Source organism: Giraffa tippelskirchi, chromosome 10, assembly GCF_054371585.1.
Source record: "Giraffa tippelskirchi isolate mGirTip1 chromosome 10, T2T-mGirTip1v1.2.pri, whole genome shotgun sequence".
Lineage (NCBI taxonomy): Eukaryota > Metazoa > Chordata > Mammalia > Artiodactyla > Giraffidae > Giraffa > Giraffa tippelskirchi.
In genome coordinates, this window is record NC_137284.1 from 140,095,264 (window position 1) to 140,120,214 (window position 24,951).

General features: G+C 49.5%; 1 protein-coding gene and 1 long non-coding RNA gene across 2 annotated transcripts in view; one reads left to right on the forward strand and one right to left on the reverse strand.

Annotated features, from left to right (window-relative positions):
• Positions 1-24,951, reverse strand: part of PLXNA4 (plexin A4) — a 648,412-nt gene that overhangs the window by 389,210 nt on the left and 234,251 nt on the right. Inside the window, exon 4 of the mRNA XM_081532910.1 lies at positions 9,718-10,969. Within this exon, the coding sequence (XP_081389036.1) occupies positions 9,718-10,902 (1,185 nt within the window). The 5' untranslated portion in view covers positions 10,903-10,969. The remainder of the gene's footprint in view (positions 1-9,717; positions 10,970-24,951) is intronic.
• On the forward strand, positions 19,467-21,679 carry LOC145522358 (uncharacterized). Its single transcript, XR_014065998.1, has 2 exons — positions 19,467-19,677; positions 20,075-21,679. It is a non-coding gene; the product is annotated as an uncharacterized LOC145522358 (long non-coding RNA).

Genomic DNA, 24,951 nt, shown 5'->3' on the forward strand with positions numbered 1-24,951 from the left:
TGCCATGCTTCTTTCCCCTCTTCGCTCCTCGGGCCCGAGTGTGGATCTGGATAATGTTGCCGGCACGCAGGATAAATCAGCCGAACAAATCCCATTATATTTTGGAACACTGACAGAGACATGGTAATGACACCGAGACTGGGAAAAGATGCGGGCTTTCTTCTCCCCCCGCTGATCCCATTTCATATATGCAGACGGCATGCGGGGCCCAATTCACTAGGAAAAAAAATATATATATATGTAAATTGAGGGGCTGAATGGAGAACTCTGCGAGTTGTCTTTTTTCCTTCTTTCCACTAACTTTGTAAATGAAGTGACGCCGGTGCTGTGTGCCAATGTGGAGCCATTCCCTTCTGCCTTACAAAAACCAGAGGGGCACAGGAAGGTGATCACAGGGAGGATCTGGCTGGAAACATCTCCTTTCCTTCAAAGGCCCTGACTTAGCATTCAAATCATGTGCCGGATGGCAGGGAAGGTGGGTGGGCACGCTCCAGGCCTGGGATTCCGAACATAACATCTGGGTCTGGCACAGCCCAAATTTCTCAAAAGCAGACATCGGTGGAGGAAAAAACCTAAGTATGAAAGCACGGCAATATTGTTAAATCCCTTTCTGTCTCCTCAGGTGGTTACTGTAACCAAAGGAGACTATACGGATGATGCCATGAGCTGTTTCAGTTCTACAAATATAAGGTGTTCTGTGTCTATCATTATTTATGAATGTCTCTGTATTTCTCTCTCCCTAGAACTCTTGGCACACTTTATTAAAGGGATATGGTTTTATCGCCTCCTTCTAAAAGATGAAATGTATGATTCAAAGCAAAAGGGAAACCGCTCACCAGCTCTGTGACCTCTCACGAGCTGGACCTGGCTGAGACTCAAAGACCCAGGCTCACAGGCCAGCATCCTGGCCAAGACGCCACCCTGGGAGGATGAGAGGAACTGAAGGAAAGGCAGACCTGGATGGGTAAGTCGGGCTGGTCTCTGTGCTGACTGAATGAGAGGCTCGGTTGCTGACTTGGCCTGGGACATTGCACACCATCTGGGGGTGTGTGTGCACGAGTGTGTGTGTACATGGGTGTGTGTACACGGGTGTGTGTACACGGGTGTACTCCCAGTGTGAGCTGCTGTGTGTGGTGTAGGGGTGTGGAGGAGGATCCATCACAGAAACGGGGAGCCTCGGGGGTGCCTTGCACAGAGCGTGAGTGTAAGTGAGAAAGTGAAGCACAGCAGAGAGAAAAGACAGGGGACAATCAGTGTGAGCTGGACATCCAGGCAGAGAGGATGCGTGTGCACGTGTGGGTGTGTACCAGGGTGCATGCTTCTGTGCGGGGCTTCATGAAGTCAGAGTCAGGGTCTCGGTGTGAGGACATGGCGTGGCTGGCCCCATGTCCTAATTCCCCGCTCGGTAAACCTCACCCCCACCCCATGGCCATGGCAGCTGTCTGTGGTAACATCTGCAGACCTGATTTCCGGGTCTCGTCACCCTCCCTGCTGGCCCGATGGGCTCCAGAGTGGTTCCTGGGAGGTCACATCCAGCCTAGGAGGCCAGCTTCAAGCCCCTTCCTCTCACCAGGTCCAGCTCATCACCTAGAGCTTGGCCACCATCAGAGACCCAAAGCACCGCATGTACTTGGCCGGGATGTAACTTTTATTGCAAATGCTTTCTCCCAAAGAGAAAGAGGTAGGTGCCGTTTTCACCTGAATAGCTGGGACAGAAGCCTTCTCAAGAGGAGAGAGAAAAGCTTGAATCTATAATGACTGGAGTTGTGACCTGGCAGCCCCCCGACGCTAAACCAAAAGGGGTCATTGGGCTGTGAGGGGTGAGGGCTTGCGCTGACTAGAAAGGAGATTTGTGATGTGTGCTGTCAGGGGGACTTGAGTGTGGCGTATGGACTGGGTCCCGTATGTGTGTGTATGTGTGAGTGAGTGAGTGAGTCTCGAATGTAGTGGAGCTGAGGAAGGAGGGACAGGGGGCAGGCAGGAGCAGGAGATCATGGTCTAAGAGAGGACTTTGGCTGAGCAGAAAGAGAAAGCCTTGCCTTGCGCCACAAACAATAGGATACACCCCTCTAGTCAGAGCCGCGCTTCCTGCTGACAGGAAAAGAAAACAGCCCGAGCAGATGGGCACAATCCAGCCCCCGGAGCCTGGGGTGGCTGCCTGGCCGTTCCGGATACGGACTCTGGTGGAGTGTCAGGATCCCAGGCGCCAGACCTCACTGAATGACCATCCAGGCTGGGCTGGGAGGCCAGCCTGCGTCCAGGGAGTGACCCTGTCCCCTCCCAGGGCTGCCCTGCGAGAGCAGTGGACATGACTCAGAGCGACAGCACACACCAGCGGGTTCTCCTGCACTGCCCTCCACTGCAGGATGCAAAGCGAAGCTTGGAGTTAAAAATGAAAAGCTCGGTCCGAGTGCCTCTGTGAGTCTGAGCGGGACTGGCAAGTAAACCCCAAAGTCGAGAAGATGCCTGGTCTGGCAATGGCTCTCAATCAGGGACTCCAGGAAACATGAGGGATTTCCTGGTTCTGCAGTGACTGCCAAGTCCCATGGGCACTAAGGGCTCTACAGTCCAGCAATGCAAATGCCCAGCACCAACCAATCATCCCCCCGCCCCAGGTCCCACTACGGCCCTATCGAGAAACACCAGTGGGAAGAGCCCCAGGCTGAGAATTAGGATGCATAGAAGGTTGTGGTCCACATGACCTTCGGTGAAGTCTGTGACTTTTCTGATCCTCCATTTCCTCAACTAGATGGGATGTCTGGCTTTCCTATTATCCTACAGAACTGCTGGGAGAAGAAAACGAGGTAATGAAGCCCTTTATAAGTTGTCAGGCCCCACAAGAACTCTCCAGTGGGATTGTCAGGCGGCTCAGAGGCCAACATGCTCTGCTTGGAGGCAAGACAAGGGCGAGGAGGGGCTTCTGGTCACAGTTTCTGCCCCATGGACCAATGTCTTCTATTGGACAGTCACTCTAAGTTCATGTCTTGGAGGGGGAGATTAAGCAGCTGAGTTCTGCTGGCTTAGATGGTAAAGAATCTGCCTGAGATGCGGGACATCCAGGTTCAGTCCCTGGGTTGAGAAGATCCCCTGGAGGAGGGCATGGCAACCCACTCCAGTATTCTTGCCTGTAGAATTCCACGGACAGAGGAGCCTGGCGGGCTATAGTCCAGGGGGTCACAAAGAGTCGGAGACGAATGTTTTCTGCCCCATCCAGCCTTCTCAGCGTTAAAGCTGATGCTGCCTAACTCCTACATCCACTTCTCAACTGGTTCCAAACTTAGGGAAGACTTAAGTAGCGTGAGTGATGGTCACTCCCAGGGTCACAGCCCTTGTTCCCATCATACAGGCCGTAATGACCTGCTTGGAGGCATCTCTCTTCTGGACTCCTAGGCTCCAAGAGACTGATGTCATTTCACGATTCTTGGCATCAGCCAGGAGAGAGTACATTGCCAAGGGCCTAATAAAAGTTTCAACCATTCATTAACTCATTTGTAGGCAGAAGGGCTAGTGTTCTGTAGGTGACCCCAGAAGGCTGAAGAAAGGGTGAGGAGGCGTAGATAGCCATGCCTGGGGAGCACAAGGATGCCCAGCTTCTCCACCCACAAAGAACACAAGGTCTTGGAGCCCAACAGCACACTCTCCAGCTTGGTGGCCTCACTCCAGGTCAGGATTCTTAGGGCTCCCAGAATGGGACTGAGAGCTGTTCCCTTGGCCTGCTCAGGTCATGGGACATGACAAGAGCCTCAGGCTATGAGCTCTTTACCCCAACTGCAGACAGAAGAAGGTTTGGGGAGACCAGGCAGTAGTCTTCAAAGGGACCAAAGATAGAGACCATCTCAGTGCTGAGTAGCAGAAACACAGAAATTACACCATCATCCTTAACCCTCACCCTAGGATGCTCACCAGTAAATGGCCTTAGGCTGGTCTACAGTCTCCCAAATCCTAAGACACACTGGGAGGAGGCCTGGTCGATCCCTCTAGGACCCATCCTCTGCCCAGGCCCTCCTGAGGTCCTTAGAGCAATTTTCATACACCAACCCATTTGTTCTTGGATACCTCTTTCCATCCAGGCTGGGGAAAAAAAAAAAAAAATAAAACAGGACACAAAAGGAATGGGCCAGAAAGCAAAGGCAGAAGTTTCTTCACCCCTCCCCCATACTGCCCTCCCCAAGCACCAGCAAACACATGCGCTGCTTCCCCAGCCTCTACACCCAAGGCCCACTCTGGGATTTGCATTTGCAACAGGCACTGACACTCACTGGGACACAATCCCATGAGGAAGCCACTTCTCACCAACTGGCCCTTATCCACGATGGGGGCTCAGCCAGATTTCCCTGGTTCTCCAAGAGTAAAGACAACAGGTTGCTCCCTGGGGATCTGCAGATCAAGACTCCAGGTTCCCAGCCCAAAGTCTGTCCTCTCACCTGGTCACCAGGCTATGGGCCACCACATGGCTCCACTGATGCCCTACACATGCAGGCCCTCAGACCTCATCTTCCCTGAATACAGCCGAATAGAGCAGGGACCTGGTGAGGAGGTGGGGCCTCAGTTTCATGCTGCTTCCTGCTCGGAGTCCTGGAGGCATGAGTTCAGGGGAAGAAATGTGAATCCCAGGAAATAGAAGAGACCAGAAAAGCCTGAAGAGCACCATGGGACAAGTTTTCTAGCTCAAGGAATTAAGACAACAAGAGTGCATTAAAAACGAGTCACTGGACAAAAGGGATGGACTTTCAGTTATAAAATAAATTAGTCCTGGGATGTAACGTAGAGCATGGTGATACGGTTCATGATACTGTGCTGTATGGGCTTCCCAGGTGGTGCTAATGGTAAAGACCCTGCCTGCCAATTCAGGAGACAAAAGAGATACGGGTTCAATCCCTGGGTTGGGAAGATCCCCTGGAGGAGGGAATGGCAATCTATTCCAGTATTCCTGCTATGGACAGAGGAGCCTGGTGGGCTACAGTCCATGGGGTTGCAAAGAGTCAGACACAACTGAAGCAACTTAGCATGTACACACTGTGTTGTATATTTGAGAGTTGCTAAGAGAGTACAAACTGTGGAAAATTCTTCAAGAGATGGGAATACCAGACCACCTGACCTGCCTCCTGAGAAATCTGTATGCAGGTCAAGAAGCAACAGTTAGTACTGGACATGGAACAACAGACTGGTTCCAAATCGGGAAAAGAGTATGTCTAGGCTGCATATTGTCACCCTGCTTATCTAACTTATATGCAGAGTACATCATGAGAAATGCTGGGCTGGAGGAAGCACAAGCTGGAATCAAGATTGCCGGGAGAAATAGCAATAACCTCAGATATGCAGATGACACCACCCTTATGGCAGAAAGCGAAGAACTAAAGAACATCTTGATGAAAGTGGAAGAGGAGAGTGAAAAAGTTGGCTTAAACTCAACATTCAGAAAACTAAGATCATGGCATCCAGTCCCATCTGTTCATGGCAAATAGATGGGGAAACAGTGGAAACAGTGACAGACTATTTTTTTGGGCTTCAAAATCACTGCAGATGGTGACTGCTGCCATCAAATTAAAAGACACTTGCTCTTGAAAGAAAAGTTATGACCAACCTAGACAGCTTATTAAAAAGCAGAGACATTACTTTGCCAACGAACATCCGTCTAATGAAAGCTATGATTTTTCCAGTAGTCATGTATGGATATGAGAGTTGGACTATAAAGAAAACTGAGCGCTAAAGAATTGATGCTTTTGAACTGTGGTGTTGGAGAAGACTCTTGAGAGTCCCTTGGACTGCAAGGAGATCCAACCAGTCAATCCTAAAGGAAATCAGTCCTAAAGATTCATTGGAAGGACTGATGCTGAAGCTGAAACTCCAATACTTTGGCCACTTGATTCAAAGAACTGACTCATTGGAGAAGTCCCTGATGCTGGGGAAAATTGAAGGTGGGAGGAGAAGGGGATGACAGAGGATGAGATGGTTGGATGGCATCACTGACTCAAAGAACATGAGTTTGAGTAAACTCTGGGAGTTGGTGATGGACAGGGAGGCCTGGCATGCTGCAGTCCATGGGGTCGCAAAGAGTTGGACATGACTGAGCAACTGAACTGAACTGAAGAGAGTAGAGCTTTGTTTTTTGTTTTTAGTATAATTGCTTTACAATGTTGCATTAGTTTCTGCTGTACTATATGAATCAGCTAAATGTATACATATATCCCCTCCCTCTTGAGCCTCCCTCCCATGCCCCCCATCCCATCCCTCTAGGTCATCACAGAGCACTGAGCTGAGCTCCCTGTGCTATGCAGCAGCTTCCCACTAGCTACCTATTTTACACATGGCAGTGTATATATGTCAATGCTACAAGAGAATACATCTTAAAAGTTCTGATCATAAGAAAATATGTAACTATGTATGGTGATGGATTGTTAACTAGACTTTTGCAGTGATCATTTTGCAACATACACAAATATTGAACCATTATGCTGTACATCTGAAACTAATGTCATGTTACATGTCAATTTCATCTCAATTTTAAAATGAACCACTTCGCAAGCTTTTTGAGCTGTAACTATGACAAAACCTAGAAGGGACCCCAACCCTACAAAACATAAGTCCTAAAGTCAGCCTCCAGTGCCTTACACACCCCTCCTCCACTTTCCTGCAGCTGAAACATCACAGGACATAAGTCATCTGAGATTGGATTCCCCTTCTCAGGCCTCAAGAGAATCCAGGACTCAGAGGCAAAACAAAACAAAATTCTAGAATTCATCCCATCCCCATCCCTCATTGCCTCAAGGTAAGAAGGCAAAAGGGAAAGGAATGCAATGACCTTGAGAATGAAGAGTGCAGGAAAAGCTGGGTTTGCAAACAGTGTGCCTGTAAGGGCTCCTCAACTGGAATACTCAGGAGCCTGGCCTGGCTGACGGTGGGTGAAATCTGTGTGGTCTGGGTTGAGGCCAAAAGAACTGTAGCCTAGCCCCAGAGCAAAGTAACTCGAGCATCGGCTGAATCAAAGGAAACTGATACTGTGCGTTAAAAGCCAGTGTGGCCTTTTAGACTGGCTGGGGAGACAGCTCCAGCCCTGTGCAGAGTTTCTGGCCTCCTCCTTTCTGCTCTCAACCATGAACTTGCCTCGAACTTGAAAAGGCTAATTAAAGCCCAAAGAAAAATCAAAAGCTTGTTATCTGGCTCCATTAGTCCCAGTACTGGCATTAGCCTGTCTTGCAAAGCTGCCTTTCCTCTGTTCTCTCCAAGGCCGCCAGGCGGATGTTAGGACCTACAGCTCTGCAGACTCCCCATGATGAACTCTGCTTTTTGCGCTATGGCAGGGAGCAAGGGCTAGACAAATGCTTGCCTGTGGGCAATCAGGCTGATCCTTGCCGCTGATTTTACTCCCAAAAGCATCGCCCCAAAAGACAGGTTAGGAGCAAGTTTTCTGCAGCAAAAATAGCCAACCCCTCTAATCGCAAAAGAACTAGCTGTTAAGTAAGCACACAGCATAAACTTACTATTTTCTAACACAGGGAGCATGTGTGTGAGCTCATAGGGATATTTCTTGTGTATATGCCTATGCATGTGTATAGAGATGTGTGTGGGTGTGTGTGCAAGCGTGGTGGTGAGAGGCAAGGGTTTTCTCCTCAAATGCAGTCTCTGCCATGCACACACAAAGTATGTGACTTAGGGCAACTCACTCAAGTTGTTGGGCCTCAGAACAAAGGTATAGATTGGGAGATCTCTGAGCACCTTTCCATGGAAACACTCTTAGGGCATATCCCCCAGGGACCTACATCTGCGTGTGTAATAAACATACACACAGCACAGCATCTGGCCTGTCATTCATTGCCTTTATGTGGGAGCAGTCCACAGCCCAGGAAGTCCATAAACCCATCTTATAGATTCTTGAGTGGATCACCTACTGCCCAAACCAGCAGGTACAAGGGAGTCCCCTCCATCCCCTGGCCTCAAGTCCCCTCAACGTGTTGCTTCCTTCTTTGGCTCATGGTGCCTCTTCAATGCCTCTTCAATTCCCTTTGTGACACTAGGGGGTCTCCTGGCTTTTCAGCACCTCCAAGAAGAAATGACATCTTTTAATTTCAGCCACTGGAAAACTCATCACTAGAAAACAGCCTGAGCCTAAATGCCAGAGCACCAAAGACAGACTTTGGGTGGCAAGTGAGTTCCTTCTTTCTCTTCCTCTCCCCTGCCGTCACCCCAAATCCCAGTGCCCTGAGGAATGCCCTCACCCCATGCTGGGGATGGGGTGCCATTGTCCTCTGAGGGCTGCTTGGCAAGCAGCCACACTTAATGAACAAAACTTGCCCTTCTTTAGTCAATCCAAATACCCTCTCCTAATACGGGATTCCACCAAAGTTTGACTAGGAGTGAAGAACTACATCCACACAAATGCATGTTTCTACCTGATGTGTGAACTGACTTTTCTTCTCCTACACTAATATTATGGGATAGATTTTCTCAAAAAAGGTTCACAATTTTTCAAATGGACATAAATAGGAAAAAGGGAAAGGAGAGTGACACAGGGCATAGAAGATGCCAACAGCTGAATCTTCCAAGTCACTTGAAGAGTGGTTGAGAAAAAACAACCATGAAGATGAACAGAAGTCAAGCATAGAAAGGCAGATGCTTTTCATTTTGGGTCACAAGTGGGTTAGGTTGGGAGAGGCAGGAGGCTGTGTCACCCGTAGCACCTGTGGTCACCCAGCAGCCTGAGGTCCAGTCTGTCCATCAGGACCCTGGGCAGGCTTCCCAAACCAACCCTTCATTCTCCCCTTCCTCTAGTTTCCTTCAGCCCTTCTGTCACCCAGCACTGCTCCATGGCTGCTTCTGGACATTGTGACATATCTCTTCCATGGAACTGTGCACACAGAAGATGCTTAACAAATGCAGTTTTCTAAGTAAGCTCTGTTTTTCATCTATGTTCACTAGACTCTCATCCTATTCCTTCTGATCTTATTTTGCCATTTCCTAAAGACACAAGGGGCTAAAAACATACCTCTTTAGAAGTTCTACATCTATCCCAAATGTGAAATGACTGCCTTCCCTACTCCCAGTAGTGGTTTTATTCTAAACTATCCCCCCATCACCCAATGGTTTTATTCTATGCTCCCAGAAGGGTGACTTACAGGTGTGGTTGGTAAGAAGGTGGGTATACCAGTGCAAGTTCAGTGCACGAGGTGAGGCATCCAAAGCCAGTGCTCTGGGACCGTCTGGAGGGATATCGTGGGGAGGGAGGTGGGAGGGGGGTTCAGGATGGGGGGACACATGTATACCTATGGCTGATTCATGTTGATGTATGGCAAAAAAAATCACAATATTGTAATATAATTATCCTCCAATTAAAATAAATCAATTTTTTTTTTTAAAGAAGGTGGGCACACATCTGGTATCACAGCACACACAATGCAGCCTTCAACAATGTTTGGTCCACGCGGAATGTACAGCATACAATTCTCGCTTATTCTAGCCCCGCCTCTTTCAGCCAATGAGCCAATCAGAACAGAGAAAAGTGACGATAGGCAATCTACATTCAGCTCTGGCTCTGACTCTCGTAAGCGGCCAGTGGTCACAGCATGCCTGAACTGGTGATGATCCGAGTCTAAGGAGCACCAGAGGTGGGATATACTTGTCTCATCTACAAAACAGGACAGGTGGTTCACACCCTGTGGAGGCCACAGCCTGGGCCACCGCACCATGCCCTCCCGGCCCAAGGGTCCTCCTTGGACTCACCGCGCTGCTGCAGGGAATGTCCTTCACCTTGAGCCAGGCCAGGTCCAGCGTGCCCTCGCCCCGGTAGCAGGACTGCAGCCGCTCCTTAATGCGGTCGTTGATCTGCTTCAGGATGAAGATGCATAACGCCGACTCGTCCAGCGATTTCATCTTCCGCTTCTGGCCTTTGGAGAAGACGGTGAAGAGGAGGTCGTCCTCCGGGCGGACCCCGAGGGTCTGGGCGAGCACGGCCCCGGCTTTGGACAGATAGGCGGCCTGCAGCAGGCGGTACTCCACCCCACCGCGCTCACAGCCAATGGGCACCTCCACGTAGGAGTTGAAGGCCGTGTCCTCCTTGCAAAGCCTCACGAGCTTGGACGTATAAACCTGCTCCTTTGTGGTGGAGCCCGGGGGAGACACCATCTCAGGTTGGAGGGTCAAGAAGTAGACAAAGTTGCCGCTGCTGAAGCCGTAGACGTAATAGATATCAAAGTCAGGGATGACGGTGAAGGTATCCGAAGGGATCTTGATCATCGAGGCCACAAACTCATCGTGGAAGACATAGGCGAACATGCTGTCTGCCTCCGAGTTCTTGGTCAGTTTCCGGCTGGAGATGGTGGGGAAATACTCCGGCTTTCCATCCACCGCGGTGGCAATGAAGAGCTTGTCATCCAGGTTGTTGTAGGAGACAATCACCCCAAAGACGGAGCCACTCTCGTTGACCCCTGACAGGTAGTGTTCCTTCTTGTGGAAAGGCTCCCCCAGCTTGAAGAGGTCCTCCAGCCTCAGCAGCTTGCAGATGCCCTGATACAGGCTCCCACAGGCGATTAGCCTATTCTCCTTGTAGTCTATCAGCAGCATCTTGTTGACATTGTTGGTGGGGGTCAGGGGCTCGTTGCATGTCTGGACAATGCGGGGTGGGTAGCACTTGGGGTTGTCCTCGTCCGGCCCCGTCTGATGGGTCACCAGGACCTTCAAGTCACTGGAAAGCTTGTAGATCCGGTTGACGGCTCCCACATAAATGTGCCCTGTCCTCTCATCCACCACCAGGTGGTTGAAGCTCTCGGCAGGCTCCCCACGGAATGTGACGAAAGACCGCTTCTGGGACGGTGGGGGCGACTGCCGGGGGAGCAGAGTGGAGGAGCCCATCCCCACCATCAGGAGATGGGAGAGCAGGCAAGTCCAGTTCCAAGGCATGGCTTTCATTTCAGAAATGCGTCCTTGGGGCACGGGGCACTGAGCACAGCAGTGTCACGCGAGGAGTACAGGCTCCCTGTGGGGGAAAGGAAAGAGATGATGCTGATGACAAAGGCCAAGTCTTAGTTTCACCCCATAGCTTGTCTGGCTGGGCCCTCAAAGCATCCTGCACACAATGAAATAGATCTGCAAGGGGGAAAGCTGGTGCTGGTCCCCAGCATACATGTATGAGTCAGCCCGAGCTAGAGGCGGTAGGCGGGCAAGTCAGTAGTAGTACTAGTAATAATACTAGCGATAGTTGCAACAGTGATAATGGTGGTGGTAATGATGATGATAATGTTGATGTTGATAATAGATAGTCATTGCCCACAGAATGACTGACTTTGCATCAGTCACTGTCCAGCACCTTCCAGGGACTCTCATTTCATTTGACCAAATTTTTAGTGCTGTGAATCTTCCACCTGACCCCCCACCCCTGCACATACACACACTCCCAGCTCTGCTCTCTTCCCTTCTCTGTGCCCAGAAGCCCTTACATCTGCAGGTTCCTTGCCCTTGGGCCGAGTCAGATGCAGCGAAGTGAGGATAATTAGCAGAAGCCCAGTGGGAGGGGGAGAGGCTAGGAAGAGGGGAGGTGGGCTGCATGTACTCGGCCTCCCCATCCCCAGGGTCTGTGAATTGCCTCCTGTCTGCCTCCATTTGGTCCCGGGGGAGATAAGAGGCCTCCGTGTTTTTGCCCCTAAACACCACCCTGCCTCTGAGGAGGCACCTGGTCAACAGCTCCTCTATTAACCTTTGTGCCAATGACCTGATTTGCATGTATGATGTTTCCTACTAGGACCCTAACTAGCAGCCTCCTGATGTAAGTACTTCTGACACTCCCGCTTTAGAGCTGAGGGCAGGTATCCAAGATGCATAGGTAAAAGCAGTAAAGGTCATCCGACATCCCTGGTGATCCTGTGGTTAAGAATCCACCTGCCAACAATGCAGGGGACATGGGTTTGATCCCTGGTCCAGGAAGATTCCACATGCCTCAGAGCAACTAAGCCCCTGCGCCACAACTACTGAAGTTCTTGCACCTAGGGCCCATGCTTCTTCAAGAAGGGAAGCCACTTCAATGCACTTCAATGCACTGCAACTGGAGAGTAGCCCCTGCTCACCAACACTAGAGAAAGCCCATGTGCGCCGATGAAGACCCAGCATAGCCAAAAATAAATAAAATTTTTGAAACGCTATATATGTATAAAACTATACTTGAATAAACTGACTCACTTTTTTAAAAAAGGAAGAGAGGCCGACTCATACACACATGGAGACATCATACATGCAAATCAGGTCATTGGCACAAAGGTTAATTGAGGTCCACAGTCTCATATTGTCCTGCTAAACCATTTCAGTTTACCCCAGCCAGGCACAGATGGGAACGTCCACCAGTGATGGCTTATACACAACAGACCAGTTCAAACAACCCTTCCTTGGGGGCTGCCCATTACAGCTCCAGCCCCCTGGGTCTGCACCTACTGCAGGGGAAGTTTCTCCTTTGCCCCCCCACCCCCACCCCGATCCCTGCTGGTCGGTACAAGAGGCCAAATTAACAACCCAAATCCCAGATCCCTTCACTGTGTGTCAGCAACCCGGTCCTCTGGGTCCACTGCCCAGCTCTGAGCCTCGATGTCATTTTAATGAGGCAGATCTTGGCTGCCACCCATAGTGAGGCCTCCTCTGAGAGGTTTTCATTAAAGGCAGAGAACAAATGCTTTAAGAAGTGGTCAAGTAAATAAATAAATAAACAACTCCCTGTGGAACAATATAGTTTTCCATCCTAATGGTCTCATTCATTTCTAGTCAAGATGCCTTTCGGCATGCATTTCCAGAAAATGGTTTTTCATATTTCTTCCAGTTCGGGCGAAATCTGGGAAGGAATGGCCTACATCTTATTCAGGGACATCTCACCTCTGTGGAATTTCTTTCATTCTCCCCCCAGTCCCTGCTCAAATAACTCAGAAACAAGCTGATGGGAAGAGGTAGGTGACTGAGCCAAAGAACCAACCCCCACCCCAAGCAGCTTGTTAGTGTTAGTCTCTCAGTCATGTCAGACTCTTTTCAACCGCAAGGACTATAGCCCACCAGGCTCCTCTGTGCATGGAATTCTCCAGGCAAGAAAGCTGGAGTGGGTAGTCATTCTCTTTTCCAGGGTACCTTCCTGACCCAGGGATCGAACCTGGGTCTCCTGCATTACAGGAAGATTCTTTACCATCTGAGCCACCAGGAAAATCCCAAGCAGAGAGAGTGTAAAGTCCTAAATGAAATCAACCCTGAATATTCACTGGAAGGACTGATACTGAGCTGAAGCTCCAATACCTTGGCCACCTGGTGTGAAGAGCCGACTCACTGGAAAAGACCCTGATGCTGGGAAAGATTGAGGGCAGGGGGAGAAGGGGGCGACAGAGGATGAGACGGTTGGATGGGATCATCGACTCAATGGACATGAGTTTGAGCAAGCTCTGGGAGGTGGTGAAGGACAGGGAAGCCTGGTGTGCTGCAGTCTATGGGGTTGCAAAGAGTTGGACACAACTGAGCGAATGAACAACAAGAGACGAAAGAAGAAAGCAAAACAAAGACTTGACATTGTCAGCAAAAGTCGCAGCGAAAACCACAAATCTTCTCAAAAAAACATCAGAGGAGGGGAACTGGCAGATAGCACATCCAGGACCAACAGCGGTCCTGTGAGCAGACGGCCTTCATCTCTTTCTCCACAAGGCAAACATGCACTCAGGGCACATTCCAAATGAGCAAGATACTGTGGCTCCAAGGATGGCTGAGGCTGGACCAGGCTCTGGAAGAACCCTGAGTTAGAGGGGTGGATACCGCCAGAATCCCAGGTACTCAGATGATGAAATGTTAGATGATGGACTTCAAGAGCTCAGATGAGCACAGCTGACCTCTAACCTGGGGCAAGGGGAACAGGAGAAGGCTGCAGGATGCCTTCGAGAGGCCAGAGCATTTGGGCTGAGCCTTGAACTCCGAGAGGACATGAAGAGCTGGAGAGGAAGGGCCTCCCAGGGGAGGGGTCCTTGGAGCCACAGCAAGGGCACCCTCAGGGTGCACACCAGGAGGGTCTGTCTGGAAAACATGGTTCATGAGAGTCAGGAGGACATAGGGCGAGAAAGGGAGCCAGGACCTTGTCAAGGTGTCCTTGGGAGGTTGAGACTAAAATACACGGTGTCAAAGAAAGAAACTTGGGAAAAGCTTACCTCCTGCTCCCAGAAAGGACCTCCATGCTCCTGTTGGTTTAGCCTTTGCTGAAAGAACTGAGCTTGGAGCTGAGGCCTGTGAGAGCTCCATGGGAGCAGGGGGTACCTTGTTCACTGGTGTGTCCACAGTGCTGGACCCACACCTGACATGGAATGGAGACTCAAGACCTCTTTTCTGGCTGGCAGGAAGAGGGCTGGAGGCGAGGAGGAGCATAAGCATCTGTGTATCACTTACAGGACCCCAGGCCCCAGCCAAATGCTAGGACACTCAGGACCTCACTCATCAGACAACCGTTGGCTGGGGTCAGAAGTGTTTGATCTGCTCTGAAGGTGAGGAAGCCAGGTCTGCAAGAGCACATGGCTCATGGCTCATAAGCTGGCAGAGGTGAGGCTGAAACCCAGCATTGGTGGTGGGGTGGTGGTCTGTCACTAAGTCGTGTCTGACTCTTGCAACCCCAGGGACTGTAGCCCACCAGGCTCCTCTATCCATGGGGTTTTCCAAGCAAGAATACTGGAATGGAGTGCCATTTCTTTTTCCAGGGGATCCTCCCAAACCAGGGATCAAACCTGGGTTTCCTGCAGTACAGGCAGATTCCTGACCAACTGGGCTACCAGGGAAGCTCCAGTGAAGCCCAGTATTGTAGCACTACAAAACCCATCCTCTTGCTAGGAAAGTACAATTCCAGAGCCCCCAGAAGTCAATTTTATTTTATTTATTTATTTATTTTTAAGTTTTGATTCTTTCCAGTGAAAGCCCTTATCGAATTTGTTACACTGCTTCTGTTTTATGCTTTGGTTTTTTTTTGGCCACGTGACACGTGAGATCTTAGCCCCCCGAATAGGGATCAAACTCGTACCTCCTGCATTGGAAGGTGAAGTCTTAACCGCTAGACCACTAGAGAAGTCCCGGAAGTCCATTTTAATCCATGTTAAGTTCCCACACACAGAAATCCCAATATATCACCCAGCAATACCTCCACTAGCTCTGTAGGGGGAAAGCAAAGCCCCTGGAACCCCCAGGGCATAACCTCACAGGTAACACCCATCAGGCAGGCACAGGTATTTATTTCTAAAAGCAATAAGGACTGGAAAGTGCGTGGCACACAGTCTCTCCTGGCCCCAAGTAAGTGTTTCTTAAGTGAGAGTTGTTGTGGATGTTATTGTTGTTGTTGTTGACAAGACTTTAACAAGACTAGAAGGACTAGGATCAAAAAATACCCAAAGGTACCATCTCTGTAAGTGATGAGGGGTCAGGATGGTTCATCATGAATTGCCTTGTGCACATCTAAGTATCAGAGAAGAACTAGAAGTTTATCTGAAAGAGATGATCCATTAGGACAATTCCAGTCGCTGACTTTAGAGACAAGAAAGCTGTGACCCACAGATGTTAAATGACTTGCAGGAAGTCATGCAGTGAGCTCACGGTGGGGATGGGGTCAAGCTCAAGTCCCTGGACTCCAAATCCAGGGTTCTTCTCACCACCCGTGGCCTATCTCCCGACTTTATCTGAACCCACTTCAGCCTTTGTCTGGAGGAGCCTGCTGTATGGGTGCCATGTGCTCTGCTGGCTACCACAGCTCTGAGAACACCGCTGCCAACAGCCAAATTCCAGCAGGGTTGGTAATCCTCATTCCAGACAGGCAGGTGCGGGTCATGCCTCAGCCACTGGCCCTCTGGAGGGAACTGTCAACAGTCCCTGTGTTGGAACCTGCCGAGCACCAGGAAAGCGTGCCTGCCGCAGCCCTCCTTTACTGTACCCACTCACGGACCTGCAAGCCAATCAACAGCTCTCTGGTTTGCGAGAGGCGAGACGAGGAAGCCTGTAATTATAAATTTACTGAGCAGAAAGGTGCCAGGCCTCATTCCCCATCTTCTATTAGGCACTGAAATGAGACACAGTTATGCATCTCAAACACTCGTCACCCTCATCTGGGGATGGTGAAATTACTGTGCCTGGAGAGGGGGGAACCCACAGAAAACAATAACGTGTGATAGGAATAACCAGCCTCTCATTTCACACACCACGAAAGAGACTGATTATAAAACAAATAAGAGAATGGAAGAGAATAGGGGAGGTAGAGATGTGAGCTCCAGGGATGTGGAGGGCTCCAGCTTGCCTCATCAGAGACCTCATCGGGCGCCACTCAGAGGTGAACCAACTACAGCCCTCCCAGCCCAGTGCCAGACCCACAGGTGGGCAGAGTTGCCCACCCTGCCCCCGCCCCCCAAGGCTGCCTGGGGCCGTCCATCCTGGCAAAGCTGGATTTAATCCTGGTAAGTGAGGATGTGACCTAGGAAACCCCATTGAGATTCCAGGTCCCATCCGCCATTTCTCTCTTGGGTAATCACTCAGTTGATTTGAAAAACCAAGTATTGGAGGTGGCATTCAGCCCAGTTCTGATGCTTCAAGGCAAATAATGAAGCCGAGTCACCCCCAGATGGCCTGAAAGGACTCATGGAACTAGGAAGAATGAGAAAGGCTCAGGAAGGTGGGACTGAAAGACTCTGAATCAAACCCAAACACGCTGCTGTTTTCCCCCTCTTTGAAATCAAATTTTAATTCTAAATCATCTCAGGAGAGGAGGGACTCATTTTTAGAAGCTGATCATCATTTTGATTAAAGAAATTGGGGCTTTGTTTTCTGTGGCACGTGGTGAAGAGCTCAAACTAATTTTCATGAAATAGCATCATCTTCTCAGATTTTTGAGTGGCAGAGAAGAAAGTTATTATAGAGTAGTTTAAAAATAGCAATTACTGCACAAAATTACTTCAGAGTTTAGAAAGTGTTTTCATATATATTACCTCGTTCTGACTGTACTGTGCGTGGTAACCCTGTTAGGCAGAAGAAGTATTTGTAAGTAGGCAGCCTTTACAGATAACGAAACAGATGCATGAGTAGTTATAGGTCCTGGCTGGGGTCACACCCAGTCATACTGGGACTTCAAAATCTCTTCAGGTCTCCCTCGGTGGTACACAGTACCTTCCCTGACTCTCTGAACAGAATCCTGTTGTCCTCAGGACCTTTGCTATGGAATAATAGAACATCCAGAAAATGTCTTCTGGGATGGCATTTCAAAAGACAAGTCACAATCCATCATGAGTCTAGAAATCAACTGAGCAGGCCACACGTGCTCTTTTTAATGAAATAAAATAGAGGAGAAAAATAAAAGCATGTCACATTTAGGAAGGATAAAACTAGTGTGAGACTTATGTTTCAGCCACGTAAGTGTATGAATGAGTGTGAAGTAAGTGTACTTCCTATGGTTGGTCACTGTTATAGTAACTATGATGTGTCCACTTGACTGGGCCATGGTGCCCAGATATGTGGTCAAACGTTATTCTGGATGTTTCTGAGAGGGTGTTTTTGGATGCGATTACCATTTGAATCAGTGGACTTTGAGTGAGGCAGACTTCCCCCTATAATATGGGTGTGCAGCCACCCAATCAGTTGAAGACTGACTTGAACAAAAGCCTGACCTCCCCAAGGGAGAGGAAATTCTGCAGCTGATGCCTTTGGACTTGAACTACAACATGGGCTTTCCTCTGAGTCTCAAGTCTGCAGTCCTACTCTGCTGATTTTGGACTTGGAGCCTCCATAATTGCATGACCTAATTCCTTAAAATAAATCTCTCTCTCCACACACACACACACTCACACACACACTCACACACACACACACACACTCACACACACACATACACACACACACACACACACACTGCTTCTGCTTCTCTGGAAAACCCTAATACAGTTGTGATCAAAAAACAAAAATTGGAAGACACTGTTAGAGACAGTAGACACCTGTTGTTTTTGCTACTATTCATTTATCCTCTACAGATCCACCCCTTCACCCTTTCTCAGCCAAAAGTTTCTGGGAAAATTAACTTTACCCCTGGTTCAGGGGAGGACATGTCACCCAAGCTCAAACCAACCAGCACAGAGCAGAGGCGGGTCTCAGTGACTGGTTCAGCGATGGGCACTTGGTTGGATCAGAATCTCTGGGAGGCAATAGACTTTGGACAGGAGTGCTGAGGAAAACATTCTAGGTCTGCCACTTGCTGTGGCCTTGGAGAGGGGTGGGCTTAAGAACTGTGGGCACCATCTTGTAACCAGGGGGGTTGGAGGGGGGCAGGGAGCCTGAAGAGAAGGAAGCCTAGTACAGGGAGAGCAGAGTTGAGCCAGGGCACAGGAAGTCCTGAGTCCCAGGTCCTGGTGATCACACAGATGTCTAGCTCATGTGCACTGAAGCCAGCTCTATGCTTATACTTTCCAGCTACGGGAGCCAAAAATTCCCCTTTTATATAAGCCAGCGAGGGTTCTGGCACTTGCTAATGAAAGAATTATGACCCATACACAGAAAAATCCAGGCTTCCAGCCAAAAGAATAAGTGTCTCTCACCACATCCTCTCTAATAGACTGTCCTTTCACAAGAAAAAGTAAGCATGCCTGGGTCCCATTGCCCCAGAGATAAACTAGAATTTTGCTAATATAGTGAGTTTGTGTGTGCGTGTTGACTTTCATAGTCCACCACAATGCTCCCCTGTCTGCTGGGCCTTTGCTCTGAAGGTCATGCTGACAAGTCTCTTGGGATCTTCACCTGTCCACACCCCTGTGTCTTCTGCATAGGTGGTTACCTGGCCTGGGATGACCACCCCACCCGCTCCCCTAAGGCCTCATTCTTCTGATGAAGCATGTCTGACCCTGGCATTGGTCTAGGACAGCCCCCCACCCATGTGTTAGTGCAGGAACTCAAGTTAGTCTCACATTCCACAAATGCTGTGATATTTGCCCATTGATGCTCCCCCTTCTCTAAAAAATATGAGCTTCTGGAGGTTAGAAATCACTATGTATTTTTTGCCACTGTTCTCTTCTATTTCAAGCCCAGAGCTGGATACATGGTTGGTATGTCATAAATGTTTGGGAATGCATAAATGAGTGGATGGATGAATTATGAATGAACGAGTTGATGAGTGACTAAACGAGGAATGAATGACGACTTCACAGAAGAGTGTATGAGACGGCAGCTGGGATTCCCCTACAACTGAAGTACCATATAAATCTGGGTGCTGAGCCACTGAGGCCAAACTCACAATGCTGACTTTACCCACTCTAATCCAGGGCATGCAGCTACTTAAATAGCCTATTTTGTCCATTAAAAACATGACTTCAAATGCAACAGGGAAACTACATCTCTCAGACATGGTTTACAAGGAGAGCTGTCCATCCACCAAGTGGAACATCATAATAGGTTGCCTGGCATCCACAAATTAGACTTGAGAGCCATCTCCCTACTCAGCAGAGGAACTCAGCACAGACCCTGTTGAGAAGAAGGAGCTGGGCCTGAAAACTAAACTGTAGCGAGAAAAACAGACAACACAGGAGACCCAGTTGTTGGAAGTCAGGATGTGTTCGTTCATTCGGTCAATGAGTGTTGATGGAATATGTATCATGTGTGGGGTTCTGAGCTGGGTGTCAAGGGCTACAGACACTCCAAAGCAGAGAACAGTAGCCCTGCTGTCTGCTAGCTAAGGTATATTTGACCCTGTAGCTTTCCCCTTTGAGGTCGTCCACAGTCACTGGCAAGCTCTGCCAAGCTCCACCTCCCAGGCCCTCCTGGTTTCCTAGAAACTTCAGGAACAGGAACTTCATCCCCCTTCATCCTCCCTACTGCGCTGCACTAGAGGTAATCCATCTCATGTGCAGGTGAGCCCAGGGGGACAGGAAGTTAGTTATCCACCAAAAGAGTATGCTTCTCCATCACTGCAGCTGCCGATGTAAAGCTGTTGATAAGAGATGCCTACCAGCTATGGTCTCCCCGGCCTCTCTGCGTCCACATGGCCTCCAGGCGTGACCGCGTGACTGGTGAAGGAGTCATGGTAACATTTTCATGCCAAAGCAGGTAAGAAATGGCTATATCTTCTCTACAGAGCCATTCACCAGCTGGATAAAGAGGATTCTGAGGCCCTGCAAGATCATGGAGCCTCAAGATGGAAGGACCCAGCGACCAACCACAGACATCCAAGTCAGACAAGAAATAAACCACTCTGCCTCCTGAGAAATCTGTATGCAGGTCAAGAAGCATCAGCTAGAACTGTACATGGAACAACAGACTGGTTCCAAATAGGGAAAGGAGTACGTCAAGGCTGTATATTGTCACCCTGCTTATTTAACTTATACGCAGAGTACATCGTGAGAAATGCTGGACTGGATGAAGTACAGCTGGAATCAAGATCACCAGGAGAAATATCAATAACCTCAGATATGATGATACCATCCTTATGGCAGAAAGCGAAGAAGAACTAACACGCCTCTTGATGAAAGTGAAAGAGGAGAGTGAAAAAGTTGGCTTAAAACTCAACATTCAGAAAACTAAGATCATGGCATCTGGTCCCATCACTTCATGGCAAATAGATGGGAAAACAATGGAAACAGTGACAGACTTTATTTTTTTGGGCTCCAAAATCACTGCAGATGGTGACTGCTGCCATCAAATTAAAAGACATTTGCTCCTTGGAAGAAAAGTTATAACCAGCCTAGAAAGCATATTAAAAAGCAGAGACATTACTTTGCCAATGGTCTGTCTAGTCAAAGCTATGGTTTTTCCAGTAGTCATGTATGGATGTGAGAGTTGGACTGTAAAGAAAGCTGAGCGCCAAAGAATTGATGCTTCTGAACTGTGGTGTTGGAGAAGACTCTTGAGAGTCCCTTGGACTGCAAGGAGATCCAACCAGTCCATCCTAAAGGAAATCAGTCCTAAAGATTCATTGGAAGGACTGATGCTGAAGCTGAAACTCCAATACTTTGGCCACCTCATGTGAGGAGTTTGACTCATTGGAAAAGACCCTGATGCTGGGAAAGATTAAAGGCAAGAGGAGAAGGGGACGACAGAGGATGAGATGGTTGGATGGGATCACTGACTCAATGGACATGAGTTTGAGTAAACTCTGGGAGTTAGTGACGGACAGGGAGGCCTGGTGTGCTGCAGTCCATGGGGTCGCAAAGGGTTGGACATGACTGAGCAACTGAACTGGGACAAGGCTTTGAACTGGTTAACTTGTATGTCCCAACAGTTGGCACCAACCAAATGAACACAGAACACAGCCAGCACACTGTATATCTCAGCCAATTCCAACCCAAGACTGGTACCCGGGGCGTTCTATCCCTTGGAGTGCGTGAGGCTGACCCCAGGGAAAGTCCTCTTTGGTGTCAGTAGCTCCCTCCTTGTTCTGAAAGCCAGACTGCAAGTCGCCAAGCCCAGCGAGGTGGGAGATGGCCATGCCAGTGTCTCCTGGGGCAAAAAATCTTCATGTTCCTCTGAAGTGGTCTTTCTGAAGTTTGTGACTAAGGAGGCACATTGCGTGTGTGCAGCTGGAAGCAGTGAAGGGACTGGGGACACGGCCCAGGTCCCCTTTCTATTTCACCTAAGAAACACCAGCCAGCCACTGATCTGAATCAGCAAAATGGACAAAGGTCTTTGTAAGATTCCTCCTCCAATTTGTAATCCATGCATTCAGAAGAACACCCTCAGGAAGTAACTGGTATTTTTTCCTGTCTGCATTTCTCAGTTTAAACTCTTGGTTTCTAGAAGGAGCCATGAATTGCGATTTTCTTTCTTTTCCTGGAGAATTATTTTTTTTCATAGAACATCTGTGGCTGCCTTCTGAAGCCATGATGGCTATAGTGTCCCCTGTGCGCTGCACTGCCAACTCCCGGCCTTGGCTGCCACCCCTCCTCCTTGTTGATGTCTCAGAAATGACTGCCGCATTCATGGGAGGAAGAGCACTCCAGGTGTGGGTGTTGCAGTACATTCCATCACTACCACTAGGGGAAAGCTTGGGTCAAAAGAACTGTCCTCCCAAGAGGAGGTCACAGCGCTGTGACTAAACAGTCTCCTATGCAGGGGTTGGAGGGGCACCCAGAAGGGTCAGCCTGGTTGTAACCCAGCACAAAAGCAGAAGGCAGCAACAGCAGAGGCAGGTCACAAGCCCAGGGGTCAGTCCCTCCAGTCTGCTTTCACTCTGCTTCTGTTCCTTTGAGCAAGGAGGAATGTGCCATCCATGGTCAGGGAAGGGCGAGAGAAGGGCATAAAAGCTATGGAGAGGGAAACATGGGGAGCCAGGCCCAAGCTTAGAGTCTGGCTGCCAGGCAACCAGCCCTGTCCCCAGGAAATTCAGCACCAAGCTCGGTGACTTAATTCTTTACTTCCCAGTTTATTAGACAGGGCTGGGGGGACATGATCACCATGGACAGAGCCTTTGCAACCAGCCTGGAAGAAGCCCCTGCCAGAGAATGAGCCAGGGAGCGGCCCCCATTCAGAGATTAGGTCCGTGCTGGATCCCTGAGGCCCCCACCTGTGGTTTTCCCCTCCGCCAAGGCTCCCCTCCTTGGCCTTGAGGGAGCCTCCCCCCAGAGTGCAGAACCACCCGTTCCTGGCCAAGTCCACTGTTCCCAGCAGAGCCGAGTGGGAGCTCCAGTGAAGCCTGGGCAGCCCAATATGGAACGCTATTATTACACCACGGCAGTCCTTTATATTCTAAGCGCTGTGCTCCGCTGGGGGAGTCGCTAAGCAATGAGTCTCTTTACTCCAAGTCTGGCTGTGAGGCTTTCAAAACACAACACTCTCAGTGGCAGCCTGGGCTGGGAGGACACAACTGTCAGCTTCTTTCCAGGGTCTCATTTAAAGGAACCGGCTGGCCAGGAACTGGGGGGCAGATGTCCCAAGCTGACTTGGCATCCGTGTGGTCACTCTCTCCCATCCCAATCCTTGGTCTGGCTGGTGAAAAATGCCCTGGCTCCGTTTCTTCTGAGCATCCCCACTGGCCTGTGGATATGCAGAAATGGGAGCATATCATGGGAAGATGCTCAAGACACCCCAAAGCTGTGACAAAGGGAGTATTTGTTGTCATTTTTGCTGCCCCAAGATGTGGGTAGACATTTGCATCACAGATAGGGGTCTGGGGGGCCCACCACAAGCTGGGAACAGTCAACAATCCTCGCAGCCCCATCTCAAGCAGGTGGCCTGGGGTGAAGGCTTGCTTTGCTGTCTGATCTTCATCTAAAATGGAGGCTTCCCCAGCCACCCATTAGCCACTCCCCTGAGCCTGGCCATCTTCTCACCCTGGACTCCCAGCCTGGCACCAGAAAGCAAAGTGACATCATGCGGGCTTCAGGCTAGCAAGCTCCTCTCTCTCAAGGCCCTTCTCTCCTGCCACTGTCGCAGGAAGAGGCAGGATCTTCTTCATTCACAGCAGTTGACCTGTCAGCCAAGGTCACCCCTAAGAACCCCTTTCTTTCTGAATCACAGTGGCCAGGATGCTACAGGCATCAGGAATGGTCCTCCTCACTGGCCACAGTCCTACTTTCTTGATGCCTCAGTGTCCCCATCTGTAAAATGGCATTTCTGGAAACAGGGTGCTGAATCAAGATCACTCATCAGGTTTCTTTTGGAGCTTAATTCTGGAAGCAGTGAGAGTGAAGCATTTCAGGCTGCATGGGGCACAGACTGACACATGTGGGGAAGGTTCCACAAGTGGCCTTTGCCATGAAATGGTGAGGATGACAACACCCAGGGGTGGGTGTTCACTGCAAAACTAAAGGCTGATGCTAAAGTCTCTCTCTCGAGTCTCTTTGCGTCTTCGCTTAAAGGCTTTGTAGTGGCTGAAGTCCAAGTTGTGAGGTGCTTTGGGAGGGCCCACTGGTCGAGTCCCATGACCTGGCCCTGGAGAGCACAGGGCACGCAGCTGTTAAGCCGGCTTTCATCACACTCATTGAACCTATTTTCTCTCTCTCAGTAAGGATTGCTGGAGCAGGACACAGTTTGTCAGCTCAGGCATTGGCCAATTCACTGAGTCAGACTCTAGAGAGCAAGTTAACCTTCCAAGGAGGAGCCTTCACTGCTTCCAGCCTCTGAGGACCCAGAGTCTCTCAAGAGTTGAGCAAAGAATCAGCAGGAGGCCTCCAAGCTCTGAGGCTCCTCCACCCACTAAAGGGCTTAGCCACCACCCCACGATAAGGAGATCCTGCCTATTTCATCTCCTATCTTGAGCAAGAGAAGAAAATTTTTAAAGGAATGGAAATTCCTCTTTAGACTGCTGGAAATCTCTCAGTAGACTTCTCTAACTAAAAAAAATCAATAGGTTTGGAAAGGATGCTAGAAGCAGGTTGCTAGGAGGACCCAGATGGGAACCCACTGCACTCAGATCCTTGCACTCTGCATCTCTCCCAGGTACCACTCTGTTCCCAGAATGCCTCTTCCCACCCAGAGCATCAGTGCCAGCTCCTTCAGAGCAGACCTGCATCCCATAGCCCAGCCTCCTGCCTTTCAGCCCACAGGGTCTTCCTGCTGACAGGAAGTGAGTGACTCCACCCAATGGTGGCAACATGAGGGGACAGGCCATTTGGGGCACGTTTAGGCTAAATAATTGCACTTCTGTGTCACCTAATGTCTGGTGGGAGAGCTCTCTCCCTGGTCCCTTCCTGGTCCTTCCTCCTCCTCCCTTTCTTTTTCAATCCCCCAGAAAATCAGGAAGTGAACAGTTGTCTCCCTTGCTGGTCTATATTCATGTAATTAGTGCTATTTAATTCCACGATGAGCCAAAGCTCATAAAACACAAAACACATTTCAGCTGCGTGCCGCAAATCTTGGCAGAAATCTCCCCTACAGCCGGAAGCCGAACAGAGCTATATTCACTCCTTTTAAAAAAAAAATGTTCAGAATCGACTGGAACAAAGTTTATGGACCAAGCACTATTACCTGTAAACAGACAAGGAGCTAGCAAAATAGGGTATTTGATATCTTCAAGTT